The sequence below is a fragment of the Bos indicus x Bos taurus genome, chromosome 13 (assembly GCF_003369695.1).
Source record: "Bos indicus x Bos taurus breed Angus x Brahman F1 hybrid chromosome 13, Bos_hybrid_MaternalHap_v2.0, whole genome shotgun sequence".
Lineage (NCBI taxonomy): Eukaryota > Metazoa > Chordata > Mammalia > Artiodactyla > Bovidae > Bos > Bos indicus x Bos taurus.
In genome coordinates, this window is record NC_040088.1 from 8,713,705 (window position 1) to 8,734,699 (window position 20,995).

The 20,995-nt window shown below is 53.1% G+C and overlaps 2 protein-coding genes across 2 annotated transcripts in view; both read right to left on the bottom strand.

Annotated features, from left to right (window-relative positions):
* SLC12A5 (solute carrier family 12 member 5) overlaps positions 1-2,446 on the bottom strand; it is a 38,049-nt gene extending 35,603 nt beyond the window's left edge. The window contains exon 1 of the mRNA XM_027558384.1: positions 2,266-2,446. Coding sequence (XP_027414185.1) covers positions 2,266-2,389 — 124 coding nt within the window. The 5' untranslated portion in view covers positions 2,390-2,446. The remainder of the gene's footprint in view (positions 1-2,265) is intronic.
* Positions 2,447-7,375: 4,929 nt separating this feature from the next.
* MMP9 (matrix metallopeptidase 9) lies at positions 7,376-14,714 on the bottom strand. The gene is made up of 13 exons (XM_027558392.1): positions 14,540-14,714; positions 13,795-14,027; positions 13,292-13,440; positions 12,865-12,993; positions 12,603-12,776; positions 12,221-12,394; positions 11,639-11,815; positions 11,362-11,517; positions 10,315-10,609; positions 10,053-10,192; positions 9,468-9,618; positions 9,272-9,375; positions 7,376-7,685 (listed from the first exon to the last, which is right to left on the bottom strand). The coding sequence occupies exons 1-13, from the start codon at positions 14,675-14,677 to the stop codon at positions 7,567-7,569; spliced, it is 2,139 nt and encodes a 712-aa protein (XP_027414193.1). The 5' UTR covers positions 14,678-14,714; the 3' UTR covers positions 7,376-7,566.
* Positions 14,715-20,995: the final 6,281 nt, after the last annotated feature.

Genomic DNA, 20,995 nt, shown 5'->3' on the forward strand with positions numbered 1-20,995 from the left:
ATGCCAATCAGCACACTGGCATACAGTAACACACATAAGCACTGACTCACTGACTGTCCCACGGGTCAACAGAGCTCACGTGGGATGCTTCTCCCTCAAGACATACAAAGATACACACACACCGCCTCTGCCATAAGCCCACGGCATTCCAGATTCACATCCAATTTGCACACACACCTGCACACCCAACACTGGGAGCTGTATTTTACTTCAGTATGCAGGAGCTTGGAAATAGGAACAGGAAGACTGAACAGTCACCTTGAGATAAGAGACAGAGCCATCTTATTTTCAGGCCAGTGGATGGGGAATGGCAGGAGAGAAGGCAAAGGTAGGGGAATTAGGAGCCTACAGCTCCTCACCCCTCACCTGACGAGTGAGCAGTAAGCCGTACTAAGTGCCCAGCTGAGCACTTGGCAGTCAAATCACGAAGGTAAAAGGATGAGGTCCCTGCCCTGGAGACGTAAGAGACACACAAGTAAATAACTTCCATCCACTGGGACATGTGCTATAATGGTGCACTGGGTGGGCAGAAGAGGAATGTCTGCCTCTGCCTGGAAGTGAGAGAAAGTGAAAGAGTTTCAGAAAAGGTTAAATGAGCTATAACTTACAGAGTGAGTAGGAGTTTCCCTGGCTAATGGAGGTGGGGAAAACAGGGACAGGTATACCAGAAGCAGATGAGGGGAGATTTTGAATGACCAACTAAAGGGTTTGCCATTTATCTTACAAATGATGGGGGTGCTTATGAACAGGAAGCAGGCAGACTAGTGAGGAGGTTGGGGTCATGGTCACATGAGAGATGATGGATGTTTGGAGCAGGGTGATGATGTCAGAAGGAGAGATGTGGCCAGATTCAGGATAAGTTTTGAAGGAAGTGACCAAGACATGAGGACCACTCAGATCTGGTGGGAAGAGAAAAGGAGGCATTGATGGCTCCTAGAGTTCTGACTTTTAAATCTGTAAGAATGGTAAGAACATCACTGAAAATGAGAAAAGGGATGGACATTATGGGAAAGATGAAGAAAGGAAAGAGCCCCCCATAATCCGAGTGACCACGTTCAGTATGCGGTTGGTTCACGGGACTGGAGCCCTGAGGAAATTTAGGCCTCAGTTTGGTCATGTATTCAATGTAGAGGTTCGCCAGATAAAACCTCTAAAAGGGTTTTTGGTGCTTAAGTTTGCTGGGGTCAGGGTGAGCTCACCTGCGGCTCAGCAGCGACCCCTGGTGGCCCGAGGAGGCTCCTCCTCCCCACGTTGGGGCCACTTCAAGCGAATTCTCCACCTTCCTCCCAGACCCGAGGGGCATAAAGGGGCCCCTGCGGAGACGAGTGCATGTGCATCCAGGATGCTAATTCTTCACCGAAGCCTAGAAGGATCCCTTTCCTCCTCTCTCGTCTGTACCCTGCATGTAACTTCCATTATAAGACCACCGCGATGGGTCCTCCAGGAAGATGCCCCTGCTCCCGCCAGAGCTGGCTCCACCCACCGCTTGGGGAGCTGGAGCAGAGGGAGCTAAGTGAATCCCGCAGGGACAGGACTAGTGTCCCCACGGATTGCGCCCAGGATCTTAGCTGCCAGGGGTCCCAAACTTCTCTCTCCTGTCTTCTTCCCGGGATCCCCAAGGCGCTGTCCGCGACGCCTCTTGAGGCACTAAGGATTGGAGACCTAGCGACCCAGGTCCATGTTTCTTCCCTCCGTCGACTCGGTACACTACTGGCCCGAACCCTTTCGTCTTTGGTCCCGCCCTTTTCTGTCCGCAAACTAGGATGGTCTTACCTCCTCCCATTGGCTCTGGACCCACACGGCCCGCCCTCTCCCTCCCTCTAGCCCCGCCTTCTCCCTCGCTACTGCCCCGCCCCCTACCCGAGATGGCCCAGCCCCCGAGGTCCTAGCCTTGGTATCATAAGACACGCCCCTCGCCTCTAGCTCCGCCCTCTACCCGAGATGACCCCTCCCCCTGACTGCGCCCCGGCCCAGCTCCCGAGGCCCTAGCCTTCGTAGCATAAGACCCGCCCCCTCGCCTCTAGCTCCACCCTCTTCCGTGTGTCCCCGCCCACCTCAAATCTGGCCCCTCCCCTCATCATTGCTCCTGCAGCCCTCTCCGGTTCCCCAGCGCCCAGCTCCTCTCCCTTCTTCGGCCTTCCGAGGGTACTGACCCTCTCCCCACCGGTCCCGGTCCCTCCCCTCCCAACCAAAGGCCCGCTCGCCGTGGCCCCGCCCCTGACTCGCCCCGCCCACCCTACAAGCCCCGCCCCCCGAGGCCTCTACCTTTGGCGTCTCCCCCTGAGAGGCGGCGGCGGCGGTCTGCGGCTGAAGGCCCGTGGGGCCCCGGGTCAGAGGCCCCGGCGGGCCCCGCCGGGGGCAGCGACGTGACGGTGAACCTGCGGCTCATGGTGCGGAGAGGGGCCGGGCGGCTGCGGAACCGGCCCGGATCGCACAAGTGGCCGCAACCCGGCTCCGGGAGGCAGAAGGAGCGGATTCCCCCTCCCCGCCGGCCGCCCCCCGCCGGCCGCGGCGCCGCGCAGGGTCCTAGTGCCCGCCGGGCTTTGTGCCTCCGTGTTTGGCCACGTGGCTCTGGGGCCTTGGGCTCTCAATTCCGCTGGAAGCGCCTGAGGGTCCAACCCGCTCCTGAGAGCCACCCCGGCACCAGGTGTCCCCGTGTGCGGCTCCTGGAGCTCGGGTTCTCCTCGCCTAGGTCAGGGCTTCCCTGCTGGCTCAGACAGTAAAGCATTTACGTGCGATGCAGGAGACTCGGGTTCGATTCCTGGGTCAGAAAGATCCCCTAGAGAAGGGAATAGCTACCCACTTCAGTACTCTTGTTGGAAAATCCCATGGACGGAGGAGCCTGGTAGGCTACAGTCCATGGGGTTGCAAAGAGTCCGACAGGACTGAGCGACTTCACTTTCAGGTCTCCTAAACTGGATTTCATTCACTCAACACATCTTGATAGCGCCCCTGCGTTTGCGGCACTGGTTGGGACACTGGGATATAGCATCGGATGAGATGGACTGGCTTCCTGTCCTCATGGGGCTTACATTCTAATGAGTGAGAGGAGAAAGATTACAAGTGAGCAAATGCATAGACAGGACAATTTGAGATTGTGGTATATGTTAAGAAGAAAAGGTGGGGTCAAGGGATAATGACTAAGGGGAAGGACTACTTTAAGGGATGGAGTAAGAAGACCTCTCAGAAGATGTGGTATTTGACTTGAGCCCTCACAGATGAGAAGGAGCCAGCTAAGCAAAGATCTGAGGGAAGAGCCCTCTAGCTGAGAAAATAGCAAGTGCAAGGGCTCTAAGACAGTTCAGGGAGCAACAAAATGGCCAGGGTGTCTGGAGCAGAATGAGTGGAGAGGTGAGTGATGGGGCGGAGATGAGGTGGGGGAGAGGAGAGCAGATCATACTGTGACTTGAAGTCTTTGTCAAGGAGTCTGGAGTCTTATCTACAGGAGAAGCCATGGGAAGTTTCTGAGTAGGGGAGCGATGTGCTGTGACTTACATGTTAACAGGATCACTCTGGCTGCTGGGTGAGGACTCAGCTAAGGGCAGGAGTGGAAGCTGGGAGTCTAATTAGGAGGCTCCTGCAACCAGCAGGTAAGAGGCGATGATCGCCAGGCTGGGGTGGTGGCAGTCCCATTTCGGATACATTTTGGAAGTGGAAACCTACACCTACACCTGCTGCTGGATTGTACATTGCATGTAAAGGAAAGAGGAGTCAAGGAGGGCTCCTGGACTCTCATGCACTGCTGGTAGGAGTATAGTTGGGCAAAATCACTTTGGATAATTGTTCAGTCAGCTAAAGCTGAGCCTAATTAGACATGCCTGTCTACTCAGCAATTCCACTCCAAGGTTTGTGCCCCAAAGAAGCGACAGCTCCTGTTGACCAAAAGACATTGACAGGATTGTTCCTAGCAGTATTATTCATGATAGCCTCAAACTGAAAGTTACCCAAGTAGCCATCAACAGTAAAATGGACAAATAAGTGGTGTTACATTCATAGAGTGAGTGCCATAGTGGGAATGAACGTACATTCATAGAGTGAGTGCCATAGTGGGAATGAACGTACATTCATAGAGTGAGTGCCATAGGGGGAATGAACGATCTTATAATTCACAATCAATGTGGATAAACCTGACAAATATCATGGAACAAAAGCCAGACACAGAAGAGTGTATTTTGTTCTTTCACTAAGTCGTATTCAACTCTTTGCGACCCCATGGACTGCAGCACGCCAGGCTTCCCTGTCCTTCACCATCTCCCAGAATTTTCTCTCAAGAGTCTTCTCCAACACCACAGTTCAAAAGGGGTGAGGGGGTAGTGATTAAAAGGAGGCATAAGGAAGCTTTTAGGGTGCTCAGAATATTTTATTTCTTGATTTGGATGTTCATGAGACAGTCATGTTCAGTTTATGAAAATGTATTGAAATGTACACTCATGAAGCGTCTACCTGTCTGTATATTTGTTATGTTAGAGCAATATTTCTCAACTTGGAGCATTGTTGCCCACCAAGGAACAGTTGGCAATATCCAGAGACATTTTTGGTTATCACAACTGGAGGAGGGTGGTACTGGCATCCAGTGGGTAGAGACTGCATGACCTTGAGCCACAGATTCATCATCATGTCCCTTCACTCACATGTATGTTAGGGCCTAAGACAGAGGGAGGAAGACTGACCCTGAATGGGCCTAGCATTTGTCCATGGATCCCACTGCCTCCTGGAGGAAGACATCAAGCCTCCCGGAATGTATGGACCATCCCCCACAACAAAGAATAATTCAGTTCAAATTGTCAATAGTGCCAAGGGTGAGAAACTGTGTGCCAGGATAAGGAGCTTTTACAGGTCCCTAGATTTTAGGACTGATCAGGTGTTACATTTGATTGAGGGCAGATGATGTTGTCTTTTATTAACGTGGTGACTACCCATGGATAAGTGTGTTTGGAAGGTGGAGCCCAAGAGCTCAGTTGAAACAGGTAGGTTGAGATGCCTCTTTGGCTCCCAAGAATCATCTGAGTCGAGTTCAGGGGAGAGGATAATGCTGGGGGTGTGCGTTACAGAGTCTTTAGCAGAGAGATGCTATTTAAAGCTGCGGGACTAGACAAGATCCCAAGGAATGAGTATACACAGAGAAGGCATCAAGGGATTGAACACAAGGGCATGCCATCATTTAGAGGTTGGAAAGCAGGAGATCTAGCCAGTGAGAGAAGAAGAGAACCCAGAAAAAGGGCTGACCCAGAGACCAAGTGAAGAAAAATTTCAGGAAGAAAAGGCATTATCCACTGAGTCCAACAAGTCAAGAGGAGGTATGAAATGAGCCCAGAGAAGTACCCACTGGATCTGGCTAAGGAAGCTCACAGGTGTTAAAGAGAGTGATTTCAGTGGAAGAGTGGAGTGGGAACTAGGCTGCAAACAACTGAGGCGAGAGTGGGAGACAGTGAGTCTAGACTGTACTTTGGGAGGTTTTCCTGTAGTTGGGGTTGGGGAATAGAGAAATGGAACAGAACTGAGACAGAGAGGTCCAGAGAGATTTTAAACAAGTGATATTAAGGAACGTTTGTATTCCAGTGGGAGTGGATCATTCCTGAGTGAGAAATGGGTGAGTTAGGAGAGAGGGCCCCACCCACAGGAATCTTAGGAGAAAGTTCTCTAAAGCCCTCCTTAAACTCCCACTTGACCCAGGATGTGAACAATGATCAAAGCTGACCAAGGCCATCACCTCCACTCACCTGCAACAACCCTTCGGTCAAGTTCCTCTGCTTTCCTGGAAGATCAAATCCATCCTCCTCAGCCTGCCACTTAGACCTTCTCTCATCTAGCCCAGACCACCCATCCCTATTTCAACCATTCCAGAACCCCATTCCAGAACCCTCTCTGCTCAAACCACACGTTAGAGTTCTGAGCCATTTCTAGTTGCCCCAAATGCTCCCTTCATTGGAAGGACTGATGCTGAAGCTGAAACTCTAATACTTTAGCCACCTGATGCGAGGAACTGACTCATTGGAAAAGACCCTGATGCTGGGAAAGCTTGAAGGCAGGGGGAGAAGGTGACAACAGAGAGTGAGATGGTTGGATGGCATCACCGACTCAATGGACATGAGTTTGAGCAAGCTCCAGGAGTTGGTGATGGACAGGGAAGCCTGGCGTGCTGCAGTCCATGGGGTTGCAAAGAGTCAGACACAACTGAGCGACTGAACTGAACTGAAATGCCCTCTTGCTTTTTCTCTCCTCCCAGCTTTTGCCCCTAGAGCTCATTCCAATCCCAGGGTCATCACTTACCAGCTCAGAGAGTACAGGTGAGCTGTGTAGTACTGTGCCAGCAGTTATCTCATTTATAAAGCAGGGGAGGCAGTGATGGCAATGGTAATGGCACCTCTAAGGTTACAGGCAGAACCTGTCTCATAGAGTTGTGGGTTTTTTTTAAACTTTTTATTTTATATTGGAGTATAGCTGATTAACAATGTTGTGATAGTTTCAGGTGAACAGCAAAGAGACTCAGGCATACATACATATGTATCCATTCTCTCATAGGGTTGTTTTAAGGACTGGCCTTGTTAACACACTAAAGCATGTGAAACAGTGCCCGGCATATAGTCAGTGCTGTCCTAGGAATAATTCCTATCATCATGTATGTCCCCCGGATTTTCTTTATCCACTGCCTTACGTCTGCTTACTTAGGTTGTTGCCAGTTTCTCAGTCTCTGAACAGTGCTGCAGTTTACATTCATCTAGGTGTTCTTTTGTGTACACATGGGTGAGGGTTAGAGAGTAGGAACATATTTAGGCTTAATGGTTAAGACAGTCCTCCTTGCACAGGAAGGAACTCTTGCTCACCCTTCCAGATTCAGTTCAAGCTCCGATGTCCTCTTGGCTGATAAATGTTTTCTGACTTCAACCACAATATGCAGAATCACACACACACCGTTATTCTAGAATAAAGGGTCACACCTGCAAGTGTGATGCCACCCCCACCAGCCACAGGATCATCACCCTTGTAGCTAAGGTGGACTTTCTGAGAATGGAGATGGAGTTTGGAGCCTGCGTTTTAAGCAAGTTTTGAGGGCTCTCATGCACCCGAGAATCTGAGGGCCACTGAGAGGTCCTGGAGGAAAGAAACGTCGTTCAGCTCACTTCTCTATCCCCAGGGCCCAGCACAAGGCCCAGCTCCATGTCAGAGCTCAATAAATGTTTGATGAATGAATATTAGGCTGGCCATTTCCTCAGCTATAAAATAGGAATAATTACATTATACCTTTCTAATAGGAAGGATTGAACGTTAATATTTATGAAGTGTTTTAGAACACCGCCTGGTGCATAGTAAGCTCTCTGCTGGTTACATACATACATGCAGGCATGCATACCATACATAAATCTGCTCCTCAAGGTTAAAGAATCCACATTTATTAAATACATTCTAATAAGAAAGGAAGGTGGGAAGAGAGGGCCCAGCCCACCTCCCCTCCTCCTCGTCCTTCAGAACAGATCCACTAGTTGGGATCCGGCAGACTGGCTCATTCCCTATTGGCAGGGTCCCCCAGGGGGCCCCCGCTGCAGTGCTGAAGCAGGCTTGGGAGCCCTAGTCCTCAGGGCACTTCAGGAGGTCGAAGGTCACGTAGCCCACATAGTCCACCTGATTCACCTCATTCTGGGAACTCACGCGCCAGTAGAAGTGATCCTGGCAGAAGTAAGCTTTCTCTGCAAGGGAGAAAGTGGCCCAAGAGGGGTGATTCCAGCTCTCCCACACACACGGACCCAAACAGGAGTATGGTCTTCACAATCACGCTTCCTACCCTTTCGAAATCTTTCCAAGGTTTCCACTGGACATGTCTGTTCCCCACCCCACCCTGGAGATGCTGGAGGGCACAGACCTCCATGTCCAAAGCACTGGCACAGGGCCTGGCACACAGTCGATACTCAGAACAATTCATTCAACAAATCCCATTCATCCATCCAACATTCATCATGCCATGCACTGTTAGAGACACTGGGGATACAGCAGAGGGAAAATGCAGGCATGATCTCAGTCGTTTGGGTGCTTACATGTTAGTGGGGTAAGACATATGATTAACAAGCAAATGCATAAGTAAAGGAGGTTGGTTCTGACAATAGGGAAAGCAATGAAGGAAATGTAAGTGAGCAGTCGAGTGAATAGATAATGAGGGCCAGAGACAGCCTCTCTGTAGAGGTGGCCTGAGTGCTGAGACCTGAAGGCTGAGAGGGAGGCATCCCAGTGACAATCTGGGGGAAAAAACCCTCCAGGCAGAGGGAACAACTGGCACAAAGGCCCTAAGCTGGGAATGACCTTGATGTGTTCAAAGAACAGCCAGAGGCTGGTGTGAGTGGAGCAGAGCAAAGGGAACGACAGGAGTAGTGGGAGGGGGTGGGGAAGGGGGAGGAGAGGGGTCAGATCAGGCTTCATTAGTGCCTTAGACCTTGCATGCCCTTCCCCTCCTAGCTCCTCCCTACTCTCAGAAAACATATTTGAAGGTATTGGACAACCAGCGTGGCTTGGACTAGGGTGTCTGCAAAGGAGGTTGTAAATATTTTGGTGGCTGAGCCAACAGCAGTTGTCCGCTGATTGGGGGTGAGCAGTGGGAAAGAGAAAGAAAGGGTTAACTCCAGCTACTATCCCCATTTTACATATGGGGAAACTGAGGCTCTGTGAATAGCAGTGACTTGCCCAAAGTCACACACACACATCTATGTAATGTCTTATTTATCACTGTATCCCCAGTGGCAGCGTGATGCCTAGCATATTACAGGCACTTGATAAATATGGTCTAATAAAGCCTTCATACAAACCAGGTGTCCTGTGCCATGGGGGAAAGAGCTTCCAGCTGGGAGGCAGGAAATCTGGGTTCTAGTTCTGTTGTGGCCCTGGTCCTCAAATGGTCTGGGAAAATCCCTGACTCTGCGGGGAACTCATCAATGAGGGACATTTGCCTCAGTCTCCACCGGCTTTTTCTTTCTGGCTTGAAATTTGACCAATCACTAAGGCAGGGGCTTCCCTGGTGGCTCAGATGGTAAAGAATCTGCCTGCAATGTGGGAGACCTGGGTTCGATCCCTGGATGGGGAACATCCCCTGGAGAAGAGAATGGCTACCCACTCCAGTTTTCTTGCCTGGAGAATTCCATGGACAGAGGAGCCTGGCGGGCTACAATCCATGGAGTCACAAAGAGTCAGACACGACTGAGCGACTAACAACACAGGGTAGGGGAACCTACTGTGGGAGGTATCTCTGGGAGGGATCCTCCCCCTGACCCTGGCTCTCAGCCCTCACCTTGGTACTGAAAGATGTCGTGCGTGCTAATGGGCACCCCGGGGAACATCTGGTCCACGGGGGTGACGCTCTGGGGATCCACCTTCTGTGTCTTCACGTCGAACCTGCAGGACGGCACCGAGGAGACAGGCGCTGAGCCGGCGGGCAGGCGGGTGGCGCCCGGGCTCCCCCTGCTGGCGGTCCCCGGGAATCTCACCTCCAGAAGCTCTGCCCGCTGAACAGCAGCACCTTACCCTCAGGGCGCGGGAGGGCCCCGGTGACCTGGGCCACTTCCGGGCCCAGGCCCAACTTGTCCAGACGCCTCGGGCCTAGCAACGACGCGCCGGTGTACACCCATACTTGGCGCCCTGCCGAAGAGAGGCTCACATCGGTCTGGGGGCAGGGAGTGGGGTACACACCCCCCTTGAATGTCAAGAGGGAAAACGCAGGCACGGTCCAGGAGTGCCCGCAGTCTCTGTGCCCAAGGAGCAGAGCCCCTCGGTAGGACTGTGCCAGGGTGCTGTGAGGAGGGCTGAAATTCAGCCCTGCTAAATTTGTTCAGGGCTCCCCTGGTGGCTCAGACGGTAAATAATCTGCCTGCAATGCGGGATACCCAGTTCGATCCCTGGGTGGGGAAGATCCCCAGGAGAAAGAAGAAATGGCAACCCACTCCAGTCTTCTTGCCTGGAGAATCCCCATGGACAGAGGAACCTGGTGGGCTACAGTCCACAGGGTCGCAAAGAGTCGGACACGACTGAGCGACCAAGCACAGCACAGGGGAGGGAGAAAGACGAAAACTAACCAGAGAAGAAGAAAATCTTCTTGGTGAGCGGATCCTCGAAGGCGGAGTCCAGCTTGCGGGGCAGCGCAGGCCACTTGCTCTTGACAAGGAAGGGACCCTGCACCCGGCGGCCCCCTCCCTCAGAAAGTCTCCAGTACTTCCTAGGGATGCGAAAAGTGGGGGTGGGGGCACTGAGCCTGGAACCGACGGCCAGTGGGCGGGGAGACACAGGCAGGTCCCTCCTCCAAGCCCCCGCCCCCGACCGCGCAGCCCCGCCCCTCACCCAGCCTTGAAGAAATGCAAGCGGTTCCTAATCTCCGCGATGGCGTCGAAGATGTCCACGTTGCAGACGTCCTCCGCTGGATCCGGGGACTCCGTCGGGGCCGCAGAAGGGCCAGCCGTGGGAGGACCCGTAGGGCCAGCTGCCGGGGGCCCTGTGGGGCCAGTAGTGGGACCCTCTGAGGGGCGGGCGGTGGGAGGCCCCGTGACGCAGACCGTGGGGGGAGCGGTGGGCTGGGGTTCGGTGGTGGTAGTGGTGGTAGTGGTCGGAGGCCGTGGTTCAGGCTCAGGGCGAGGACCTGAAAAGAGATACCGCGTAAGGCAATCGCTGTTCTTGCATCTCTGTGCCTTTGGAGTATCTGCTCCCTGGTGCCTACCTGGAGGTCCCTGGCGCTCTCCCCACTTCAAATGTTGGATCCTGCCTTCCCCCAACCCCGGGCTGGCAGCTTCCTTTCACACACTCACCCCCACCCCCAGGCTGGTGGGAGAGAAGCCTCTTTTGAGCTCTCAAACTGGGTGCCAAACAGTGCTGGGAGCTTTATAAACGCACATTAGCTCCTTTGATCTTCAGAAGGGGGAAAAAGAAAAAACTAGGGAGCAGATTCTTTAATATTTTCATTTTTTTGATGCGGAAACATACTAATGATAATAAGTGGTGATAATAATAAAACTATCAAACATTTATATGGTGCTTGCTATATTCCAGGCATTATTCTAACTCACTTAAGCCTCCTAACAACCCCATGAGGCAGGTGTTAGCCCCACTTTACAGATAAGGAAGTTGAGGGGTGAAGTAACCTATCCAACGTCATCTAGCCGGATAGTGGCTGGACCGGCTTTTGAACCTATGTCCGTCTCACTCTAGAGTCGGGGCTCTTTATCGCCATCTCCAAGTCCTGACCTGGCAGCAGTTGTACCCACCAGCCTCAAGGGCTCTCAAAGATAGATATCAGAGTCCTAACTCTCCCCTCCTCCCTATTCTCGGGGTGTTCTGAGCCGGGAGAACCTAGCCCTTCCCTCTCCTCCCTCTATCCCTGCCCCACGCCCTCACCATACAGATGCTGGATGCCCTGAACATCGTCCCTATGCAGGGGGTGCTCCTCTGTGAATCTGTACATGGGGTACATGAGCGCCTCTGGCACGGAGGTGTGATCTAAGCCCAGCGCGTGGCCAAACTCGTGTGCGGCCACAAGGAACAGGCTGTATCCTGGACGAAAGAAGGGAGCCTGAGCTCGGAGCCCTGGACCGAGCTCCCAGCCCGGGCATCCCTCCTGGTCACCACTGCCCTGGCTGAGGCCCCAGCCACGGAACCTCGGCGCCCCGCCCACCTTGATCCGGGCAGAAGCCCCACTTCTTGTCTTTGTCGAAGTTGGAGGTGGTGGCGCACCAGAGGTGCCCATCATTGCGACCCTCTCTGGTGCAGGCCGAGTATTCCTTGCCCAGGAAGGTGAAGGGGAAGACGCACAGCTCCCCCGCCGCGTTGCCCCCGGTCACCGTTGCATCGACTGGAGAGACCAGAGCCTCGGGTGAGCCAAGTGGAGGCGGGGTGTGGGGGGCAATGAAGAGCCAGGGGCGGGCCAATCGAGGAGCTAGAGAAACTGGGAGGCTTATTTTAAAAGCCCAGGGGGAGTTGTGGGGCACCGCCGACATCTGGCTAGAATAATGGGCGGGGCCTGGGGACCGCAGACCTAGGAGGAGGCTGCAAGCCTGGCTGAAAGGCCAAGCCTCCGCGGATGCGGCGGCGGCATCTGGAAGGCTGGGGGAGGAGCTGCGGTGACGGCAGGCCGAGTCAAGGCTGTCCTGAGCACCGACAGGAGCGGGAAGACAAACGGACGGGTGGAAGGGCCAGGCTCGGGAACCAACGCGGAATGAGGGCGCGAGGCTGAATCAGGTAGGTGGGTCAGAGATACCTCGGGTCGGGCAGAAGCCGTAGAGCTTGTCCTGGTCGTAGTTGGCGGTGGTGGCGCACCAGCGGTAGCCGTCGGAGCGACCATCGGAGGTACAGGCGGAGTAGGTGCGGCCCTGGAAGGTGAACGGGAAGACGCAGGGCTTGCCGTCCGCATTGCCGTCCTGGGTGTAGAGTCCTGGGAGGCCCACACGATTAACTGAAGGTGCCGCGAGTTAACTGACCCACGAGCCACCTGTGTCCTCCTCCCCTTTCTCGCCTCGTCTCACAGATGAGGGAACTGGGCCCAGAGAACAGGAGAGGGGTTCGCAGGCCACCCTCGGCATCAGTGGCAGAGCTGGGATTAAGAGCCAGCGCTCTGGACCCTCGGGAGGGTGGGCACTCACTCTCGCTGGGGCAGAAGCCGAACTGGCGGTCGGCGTCGTAGTCGGCGGTGGTGCTGCACCAGAGCATGTCGTCGGAACGGCCGTCCGTGGTGCAGGCGGAGTAGGAGCGACCCTCAAAGGTGAAGGGGAAGTGGCAGGCGGCGCCCTTCGCGTTTCCGAAGTAGGTCGGGATCACTGCGGGAAAGGGGGACTGGGGTCAGGGGGACTGGTGATGCGCGTGAGAGGAGAAGGGAGTGGGGGCCGGGGCAGCTCGGGATCTCACCAACGCCTTTGCCCAGAGACCACAACTCTTCATCGTCGAAGTGGGCATCTCCCTGAATGCCTTTGCCAGGCGGAAAGGCGTGTGCCAGGAGCCCGTTCTTCCCATCGAAGGGATACCCATCTCCGTGCTCTGAAGAAGCGGATGGAGAAGAGAGTGAGACGCGTACGGTTGCGCATGTTGTGCACTGCCCAAGGGCTCTGGCCTAACTGCAGGCTAAAATTCGGCCTAAGAGCCGCAGTTCAACATTTGCTGTCCCAGTGCAGTGAGGTGTCGGTCAGGAGGGGGCGCCATAAGGGCGATCGGCCGCCAGGGCTTCAGAGACAGGCAAGAGAAATCCAGGTGCTGGGCCCCCCGCGTCTCTCTTTGATCCTCCCACCTCTGTCCCCATCTCAGATTCTCCCGATTTCCCCCTTATTCGCGTTCTCACCTCTAACACCAAACTGGATGACAATGTCAGCTTCGGGGCCGTACACTCGAGTGAAGGTGAGCGGCGTCACAGCGCTCCAGAGCGCGAAAGCGCGGGCAAAGGCGTCGTCGATCACGGCGCGCGGCAGGTCTTCCGAGTAATTTTGGATCCTGGAAGGAAAAGGCAGGAGGATAAAGGGCAGAAGTGAGAGGTGGGAGCCGGGCCAGCAGTGCCACCCGGTGTCTCCGCGACTTCAAATACATAGCCCTGCCTGCGCTCCACGCTTTCATCTCGAAAGCACTTTCAGACGCACTTTTCTCTTTGGAGTCAGTTGGCGAGGTCCATTTCCCCCGATGGGGGAGACGGAGGCTCTGAGGGGGAGCCACTTGCCTCAAGGCGGGCACATTCAGTGAAAGCCATGGATTGGCCTGAGACGGGATGTGTTCTCCAAGGGGCGGCGCTTGGGAACCCGCCTCTCGCCACCCTCTGCACCCCGCTCGCCCCCGCGGGGCCCAGCCGCGCACCAGTAGGTGATGTTGTGGTGGTGCCACTTGAGTTCGCCCTCAAAGGTCTGGAATCTGCCCACGTCTGGGACGCCGCAGCGCGGGGCTCGCATGGCGTTCAGGGTGGTGCTGTCCAGCTCGCCAGTCTCGGGCAGGGACAGGCGCCGCTGGAAGCGCAGCAGAGCTCGCTGCAGGGACTGACCGTCCTCGCTCAGCTCTGCCCCAGGAGTGTAGCCATAGCGGTACAGGTATTCCTGTGGAAGGAAGGGCAGGGACGTGGCAGAGCCCCGACGCCCTTTCTCTGTCCTACTGGGCAAGGACTCCATCCCTCCCTGCTCTTGGAGACTAGCAACGAGACACTGTATCCAGTACTCGGTACCCTGGATACCAGGGCTTGTGCCCGCCCCAAGAATCTCCCCTCCGTGTGGACATCCTCAGCTCCGTTCCACTCCAGGATGCCCCCATGCAGTGCCTACTTCAGGGCCCCCTAGGGTTTACCCCTGTTCGCCCTCAGCCCATCACCACTCCAGAACCCCCCAGTGCCCCTTATCCATTTCCCAGTGCCCATCTAGGAAACCCTCACTAGCCTGTTTCCAGCAGTCCCTGTCCAGAATCTCCCAGGGCCCGTTCTCACTGCTCTGTCCTCCAGAGGTGCCCATCACCACTCCCCCCACAACAAGCCCCAGAGTATCTCGTTTGAGACCCCGCACCCTTCCTGGGACTCCCGGCCAGCCCTTCCCAACTCTAGATGGGGGAGTGTGCCTACCTCTGCCAGCTGCCTGTTGGTGAGGTTGGTTCGTGGTTCTCCTGGAAAGACCACAACGGTGGGCTGGCGTCGTCTGGGGACAGCAGAGCAGCAAGCCAGCACCAGGAGCGCCAGGACCAAGGGCTGCAGGGGGCTCATGGTGAGGATAGCACTTGGTCTGGCTGCAGCTGCCCTCCTGGGGCTTTAAAGAGGCTGTCAACTGAATCAGTGACCCCGCCCCTCTCTGACTGGCCACTTGCAAGAGCTGACTCAGGCCATGGCGTGTGTGTGTGTGTGTGTGTGTGTGTGTGTGTGTGTGTGTGTCGGGCAGTCCCAGCATGAGAAGGCAAGGAAAGGGCTTACACCACCTCTCCCCTCTCCCTCCTGCCCACAGCCCCCATTGCCAAGTCAGGCAGGACCCCAGACCCAACAGGAAACCACAGGCCCACAAGGGAAGGATTGGGTTTTGCAAACTGCAGAGCTTGTGAGAACTGCATGAGAGGGAGGGAGGGAGGCAGGGCTGGCTGGAGGACTCCCTGAGCCCTCCATCGGAAGACCCCCTAGAGATCAGCCTAAGGAAAAAGGATGGAAAGTTCCCGAGACTTCTGTCTGAGCCAGACGATCCCGCTTCCTGATCAGACGCCCTCCGTGGACCCTCCTCACGCTCCCAGGCTCTGCCCTCTTCTCCCTGGAAGTCTGCCTTGACTCAGCTTCCTCTCCCTGCTCCACCTGGGGGCAGAAGGAGTGGGCCCCGCTTGGTGGAAATCGGGGAATTCCATGGAGACAATTCCTGGTCTTCAACAGGCTGGATCCTTGAGAATTGCACAATGGTGGTTGGGCGGTGGGGGGAGGGCAGGTGGGGACAGTGGGAGTGTTGTGGCGTCTGGAAGCCAGCAGACATAGCCTCATTCCTTCAGTGCCTTGGGCAAATGTCTTCACCACTGTGAGTCTGTTTCTTCAGCTGTAAAAAGGGGCCCTTTTTAACTTTACCCCTTTCCCATAGCCGGCTGGGTCCTATCATTCAGGGCTGGCAGCACTCTCAGTGGTCTGCTATGTCCCAGGCCCCGGGATACTTACTGTAGCTAAAGGCAATGATGTTGGGATGGGAGAGGAGGGTTTGGGCAGAGCCTGGAGAGGTGGGATGGGGTGGGCCAAGCCTGGCACATCCAATGGCAGGGGTCCTGTTGTTTAGTCACTCAGTTGTGTCCAACTCTTTTGCAGCCCCATGGACTGCAGCCCACCAGGCTCCTCTGTCCATGAGATTTGCCAGGCAAGAATACTGGAGTGGGTTGCCATTTCCTTCTCCAGGGGATCTTCCCTGCCCAGGGATTGAACCTGCATCTCCTGCATTAGCAGGCAGGTTCTTTACCACTAAGCCACCAAGGAAGCCCAGGGGCCCTGTAATTATGTGTAAATATCTGTACAGCAGGCTGCTGACTACATTCTCTGTCCACTGGGTATGCACTGATATAGACTTCTCCACTTGGGGAGACGGCATGAAATTGTCTGATGGTTTGTGTGGAAGAAAAGAAAAATCTGTATCCCCCACACTGCCCAACAGTGTCAACTGAATAAATGAATGCGAAGTTCGAAAAATAAATAAATAAAAATACATTTAAAAGGGTTCTTTGTCCCTACATTGATGTGAGGATGAGATCAAACACAAAATACCTTGGACTGTGTATGTTGCAAATATTCAAGAAATGGCTGTGATCACTTTTCATGATTTGAGCCAAAACCAGGAACCTGGGAATCGGAAGAAGGGGGGTCCTGGACTCTAATCTGCTGTGACCTTGAAACAGAGCAGGACCCGATGATCCTTGCCACCGGCCCTCCCCCACCCCCATATCCTCAGCCTGCCTTTTGTCTGTGGAAAAACTTTAGCCAAAAAATAAGTTTAACCAGAAAAGAAAGAATATGCAGAAACAAAGGAAAGCAGCCCAAGGAGACCAAATGATTGTAGTTTAGTCATTAAACATGTCAAGGACTTTTAGTTTCTTCTCAAGGGCTATAGATAATATTCTGAGCCATATCCTGTGAGCTGTCTTATAGATACTGAAACCTCCACCAGGTGAAAAGTTAACTACATGATGACCAGACGTAGCCATGACATCAGCTGCCACAGTTCCGAAAACTGGCCTCAAGAAATGGAAACAAATCGACCCTGGAACTGAAGATTAACTCTACCTCAAAACAATCAAGGTGATGCCGGTCAGACCACCGATGACCAATGTCAAGATGACTGTCAGAGTTGACTATGCTGTTTCTGCATGTAGCCCCCTCCCTCAGCCTGTAAAAGTTCTTGATTGTCAGTAGAGGGAAGTTGGTAAACTCCAGCTCCAGTTACCACCCCTTTTGCCAATAACCAGCAAACTCCTTCCCTCCCTTCTTCCCACCAGCCAGTGTGCGGCAAGATCTATATTTGCCTTCTTCAAAGCATTATTTGGGAAGGACGACAGCAATAATCTGACACACTGTATTTAAAGGACTTACTATGTGCTAGGCACTTTACATGCTTATCTCAAAAATCAGCCTCTGAGATGGAGACAGTTAACTTCCTTTATAGGAAAACTGAAGCCCTGGTGTTCACAGTGAATGAGCAGCTCCTTTGGAGTCACCCTGTTCTGGTTTTCAGTCCCAGCTCTGCCATCGCCAGGCTGTGTGACCCTGGGCAAGTCATTTCACTTCCAAACCATAATAATAGTGCAGTTTTTAGAGATTTACTGTGTCGAATACTCTGTTAAGTTCCCCATAAGCATCTTGTTTCATCCCCACCACTCTATGAGGTAGGTTTAATGAGTACCCCTCCCATTTTTAGAGGAGGACACTGAGGTTCAGGGTAGTTAAGGAACTTGGCTATGGCCACACAGTGAGTTAATACACAAAATTGGGACTCAAGCCTAGGGCTATTTGGTTCTGAAGCTTTTCATCTTTATTACCATTTACAGGAACTGAGATGACTAGGGGTTAGAGGGGAATTGTGGGAGATGGGAGACAAAACCAGGACCCTTCTTCCCTAATCCTTGGCGCCCACTGAAGATCAGAGAGGAGGCTCAGGTCTTTGGGGATCAGAGGTTGCAACAGGGGCCTCAGGGAAACTATATTCCAGACTTGAGAGTATGGAATCGTCCAGCAATATAGGTTGATTTTATTTTTATTAATTATTTTATTTTTGGTTGTGCTAGGTCTTTGTCTAGTTACGATGAGCAGGCTTCCCATTGCAGTGGCTTCTCTTGTTATGCAGCACAGTCTCTAGAGACACGGGCTTCAGTAGTCGCAGCACGTGGGCTCAGTAGTTACGACAAATGGGTTTAGTGGCTCCACAGCATGTGGGATCTTCCCAGACCAGGGATCAAAGCTGTGTCCCCTGCATTGGCAGGCAGAGTCTTAACCATTGGTCACCAGGGAAGTTCAGCAGAATGACTCTATGACTTTAGAGACGGGAAACATCGAGACCCTCCAATCCAGGGGATCTTCAGCTGGTAGCAGAGATAGACTTTAAGAGAATCCATGAGCCACTCCCAACTTGCCATCAGTTGTACAAAATGCCAGGTCTATGTATATATGTCACATACTCAGATTTATATATGAGAATATAGGTTATATTCTCAGATTTAATGGTATTGATGTTTGAGGTTAGATCATTCTTTGTTTGGAGAATCTCTGCTATGCAGTGTAAGATGTTGAGTAGCACCCCCTGCTTCTACGCCATGCTGGTAGCACCTCCCCCTGCCAGTTGTGGCAACCAGAAATGTTGTCAAACATTACCAAATGCCCTCTGGGTGGCTGGGAGGGGCACAGACACCCCCAGCTGAGAACTATTGATATATGTTGATTTTTTGTAATGTAAAGGGTCCAGAACTTTTATCACATACTCAAGCCATTGATGATGATCCTCAAACCTTTAAGGACCATTTACTCAAGAAATATTTATTGAGTCTTTATGGGCCAGGCATCGTGCTAAGGTTGGGGAATATAGCAGTGGCCAAAATAGGCTTTGTCCCCAAGATCATGGAGCTGAAAGTCCAGGAGGGGAAAAACTGAATGAGTAATTAGTACTGGAGAGACATATATCACAAGGAGGAGGCATATTTATCTATTCCCATATCATACAGATGAGGAAACTGAGGCCCAGGGTGGGGACTTTACCTCCCTCAGGTCACAGAGCAAGCCAGGGACAGAGTGCTGCTGCTGCTGCTAAGTCGCTTCAGTCGTGTCCGACTGTGTGACCCCATAGACAGAGTAGGGAGGGGGCAAAAAGGAGTGGTAGCTAAGAGGCTTGTTCTGGAAATCAGCTGAGAAGTTCAAGTCTCTGCTCTAGCACCGATTACTGTAAGTCATTGACATAACCTGCCGGTGCCTCGGTTTTCCAATCTGTAAAATGAGGGCAATAACAGCGCTTACCTCATGCTGCTGTGAGAATCAAATGAGTTCACAGAGATAAAGTGCCTGACCCATGGTAACATGTGCTTACTGCTGTTCTAATTATGATTCCCTCCGGGCTAGCTGGCTGTTTTTACCAGCTGGGGCACAGAGAGAGGGAACCCCGCCAGGAACCCCAGAACTTGATTCCTGGAGTCAATCCAACTGTCCTTTCCTCACTCCTCCCAACTTCCTCCTTTACCTCTGGGCTCCCCACCCCCACCAAGGGGAACTTGGGGGAGCTTGGTCTTCAACACAGCAATGGCAGGAAGTGGTTCTGTCACCACATCCCTTCTCCACTTCCCCCAGCCCCTCCTTCCCCAACACCACAACAGAATTTAGCCAAGGCCCTGGGAGAGCAGGATCCACCCCTAGGTGAGCAGCCCCCCAACCCTGTCTGGAGTCAGAACTTGGACTCAAAGCCCCTCACCCAGGAGGAGGCCCCATCAGGCTGGGGAGGGGGCTGATCCTGGAGCCCTGAGTCACCAGCTAGATGACACAGCCCTGCAGGCTGCTATTAATAACTCCAGGCCCCCAGACAGCCTCACGAGATGAGGCTTCGCTCCCCACTTCCAGGCAGGGGGAACTCCAAGCCTGTTTCTCCCAAACATGCCCAAGAGGGGAGGGGCAGCCCTGAGAGGCCCTGGCAGGATGTGAGGAAGACATTGGTGTCTGGGACCAAGCGGGAAGGTGTGTGGACTGCAAGACGCCACTTGCCCGAGGGGAGAGCATCATTCCAGTGCCCACCCCGCCCCCACAACAAACACACTTACCATTCTAGCTCCAGGGTGTTGGCAATTCCCATGCTGACTCGCACAGACACTAATAATAATTACAATACCATTGTGCCTATCACCTATCTGTATTGAGCTCCTTCTATAGGAAGTCAAACCTAAACAGCATATTAAAAAAGCAGAGACATCCCTTTGCTGACAAAAGTCCATCTAGTCAAGGCTATGGTTTTTCCAGTAGTCATGTATGGATGTGAGAGTTGAACCATAAAGAAGGCTGAGTGCCGAAGAATAGATGCTTTCAAACTGTGGTGCTAGAGAAGACTCTGAGAGTCCCTTGTACTTCGAGGAGATCAAACCAGTCAATTCTAAAGGAAATCAACCCTGAATATTCATTGGAAAGACTAGATGCTAGTCCTGATGCTAGTCCTGGATGCTAGAGCTGAAGCTCCAATACTTTGGCCACCTGATGTGAAGAGCCAACTCATTGGAAAAGATCCTGATTCTAGGAAAGATTGAGGGCAGGAGGAGAAGGGGGCAATAGAGTATGGTATGGGATGGTTGGATGGCGTCACCGACTCGGTGGACATGAGTTTGAGCAAGGTCAGGGAGATAGTGAAGGACAGGGAAGCCTGGTGTGCTGCAGTTCATGGGATCGAAACGAATTGGACACGACTGAGCAACTGAGCAACAACAACATAGGAAGTCAGAGTACAGACTTTGCGATCAGCCCTCCTGGACTCAAGTTCCAGCTTCTATTCCTCAGGCTGTGCAGCCTTAAGCAAGTTACTTTGTCTCTCTCTGCTTCCATTTCCTCATCTATAAAATGGGAAAGAGAATAGTCCTTACTTCAGAGTGTTGTGGAGGGATTAAGCGAGATTAGACGCTGCAAGTTTTCAGCACACAGTGGGTATGGAGGTGGGAAGAATATTAGCTCTTAGGATTCTGTCACTCCAGTGCTCTCCCCTGTACAATGAGGACTCACGATCCCAGTTAACTTCACAAATTAGGACTCAGGAGCCCATTTTACAGGTGAAGAATCTACAGGTGAAGAATCTGTGAGACTCAAGGAGTTGCCTGCACAGTTAGCAAGGAGCTGGCCTGGGACTCAACCCACATCTGACACCAGCACCCTGTTCTTTCCACCTGGCTGTGCATGCACCCCCCAGCCACCTCAGTTCCATGGTTCTGTCAATGCTGAAGTGGGGACACTTGACAGCTCATCCAAGTGCCTCATGGCTGATCTTCTTAACATCCTATTTGAGTTTGGGCTTGCAGAACCCCTTGGCATTCGTGAGAGGCACAGACTGGAAGCCATTTTTAA

Excerpts from the sequence above, each read along its gene's own strand:
- MMP9 (XM_027558392.1), bottom strand. The coding sequence starts at position 14,677 with ATGAGCCCCCTGCAGCCCTTGGTCCTGGCGCTCCTGGTGCTGGCTTGC. Across the intron at positions 14,028-14,539 it reads CCAACAGGCAGCTGGCAGAG|GAATACCTGTACCGCTATGG; the intron begins GTAGGCACACTC and ends TTCCTTCCACAG. Across the intron at positions 10,193-10,314 it reads TTGCATTTCTTCAAGGCTGG|GAAGTACTGGAGACTTTCTG; the intron begins GTGAGGGGCGGG and ends TCGCATCCCTAG.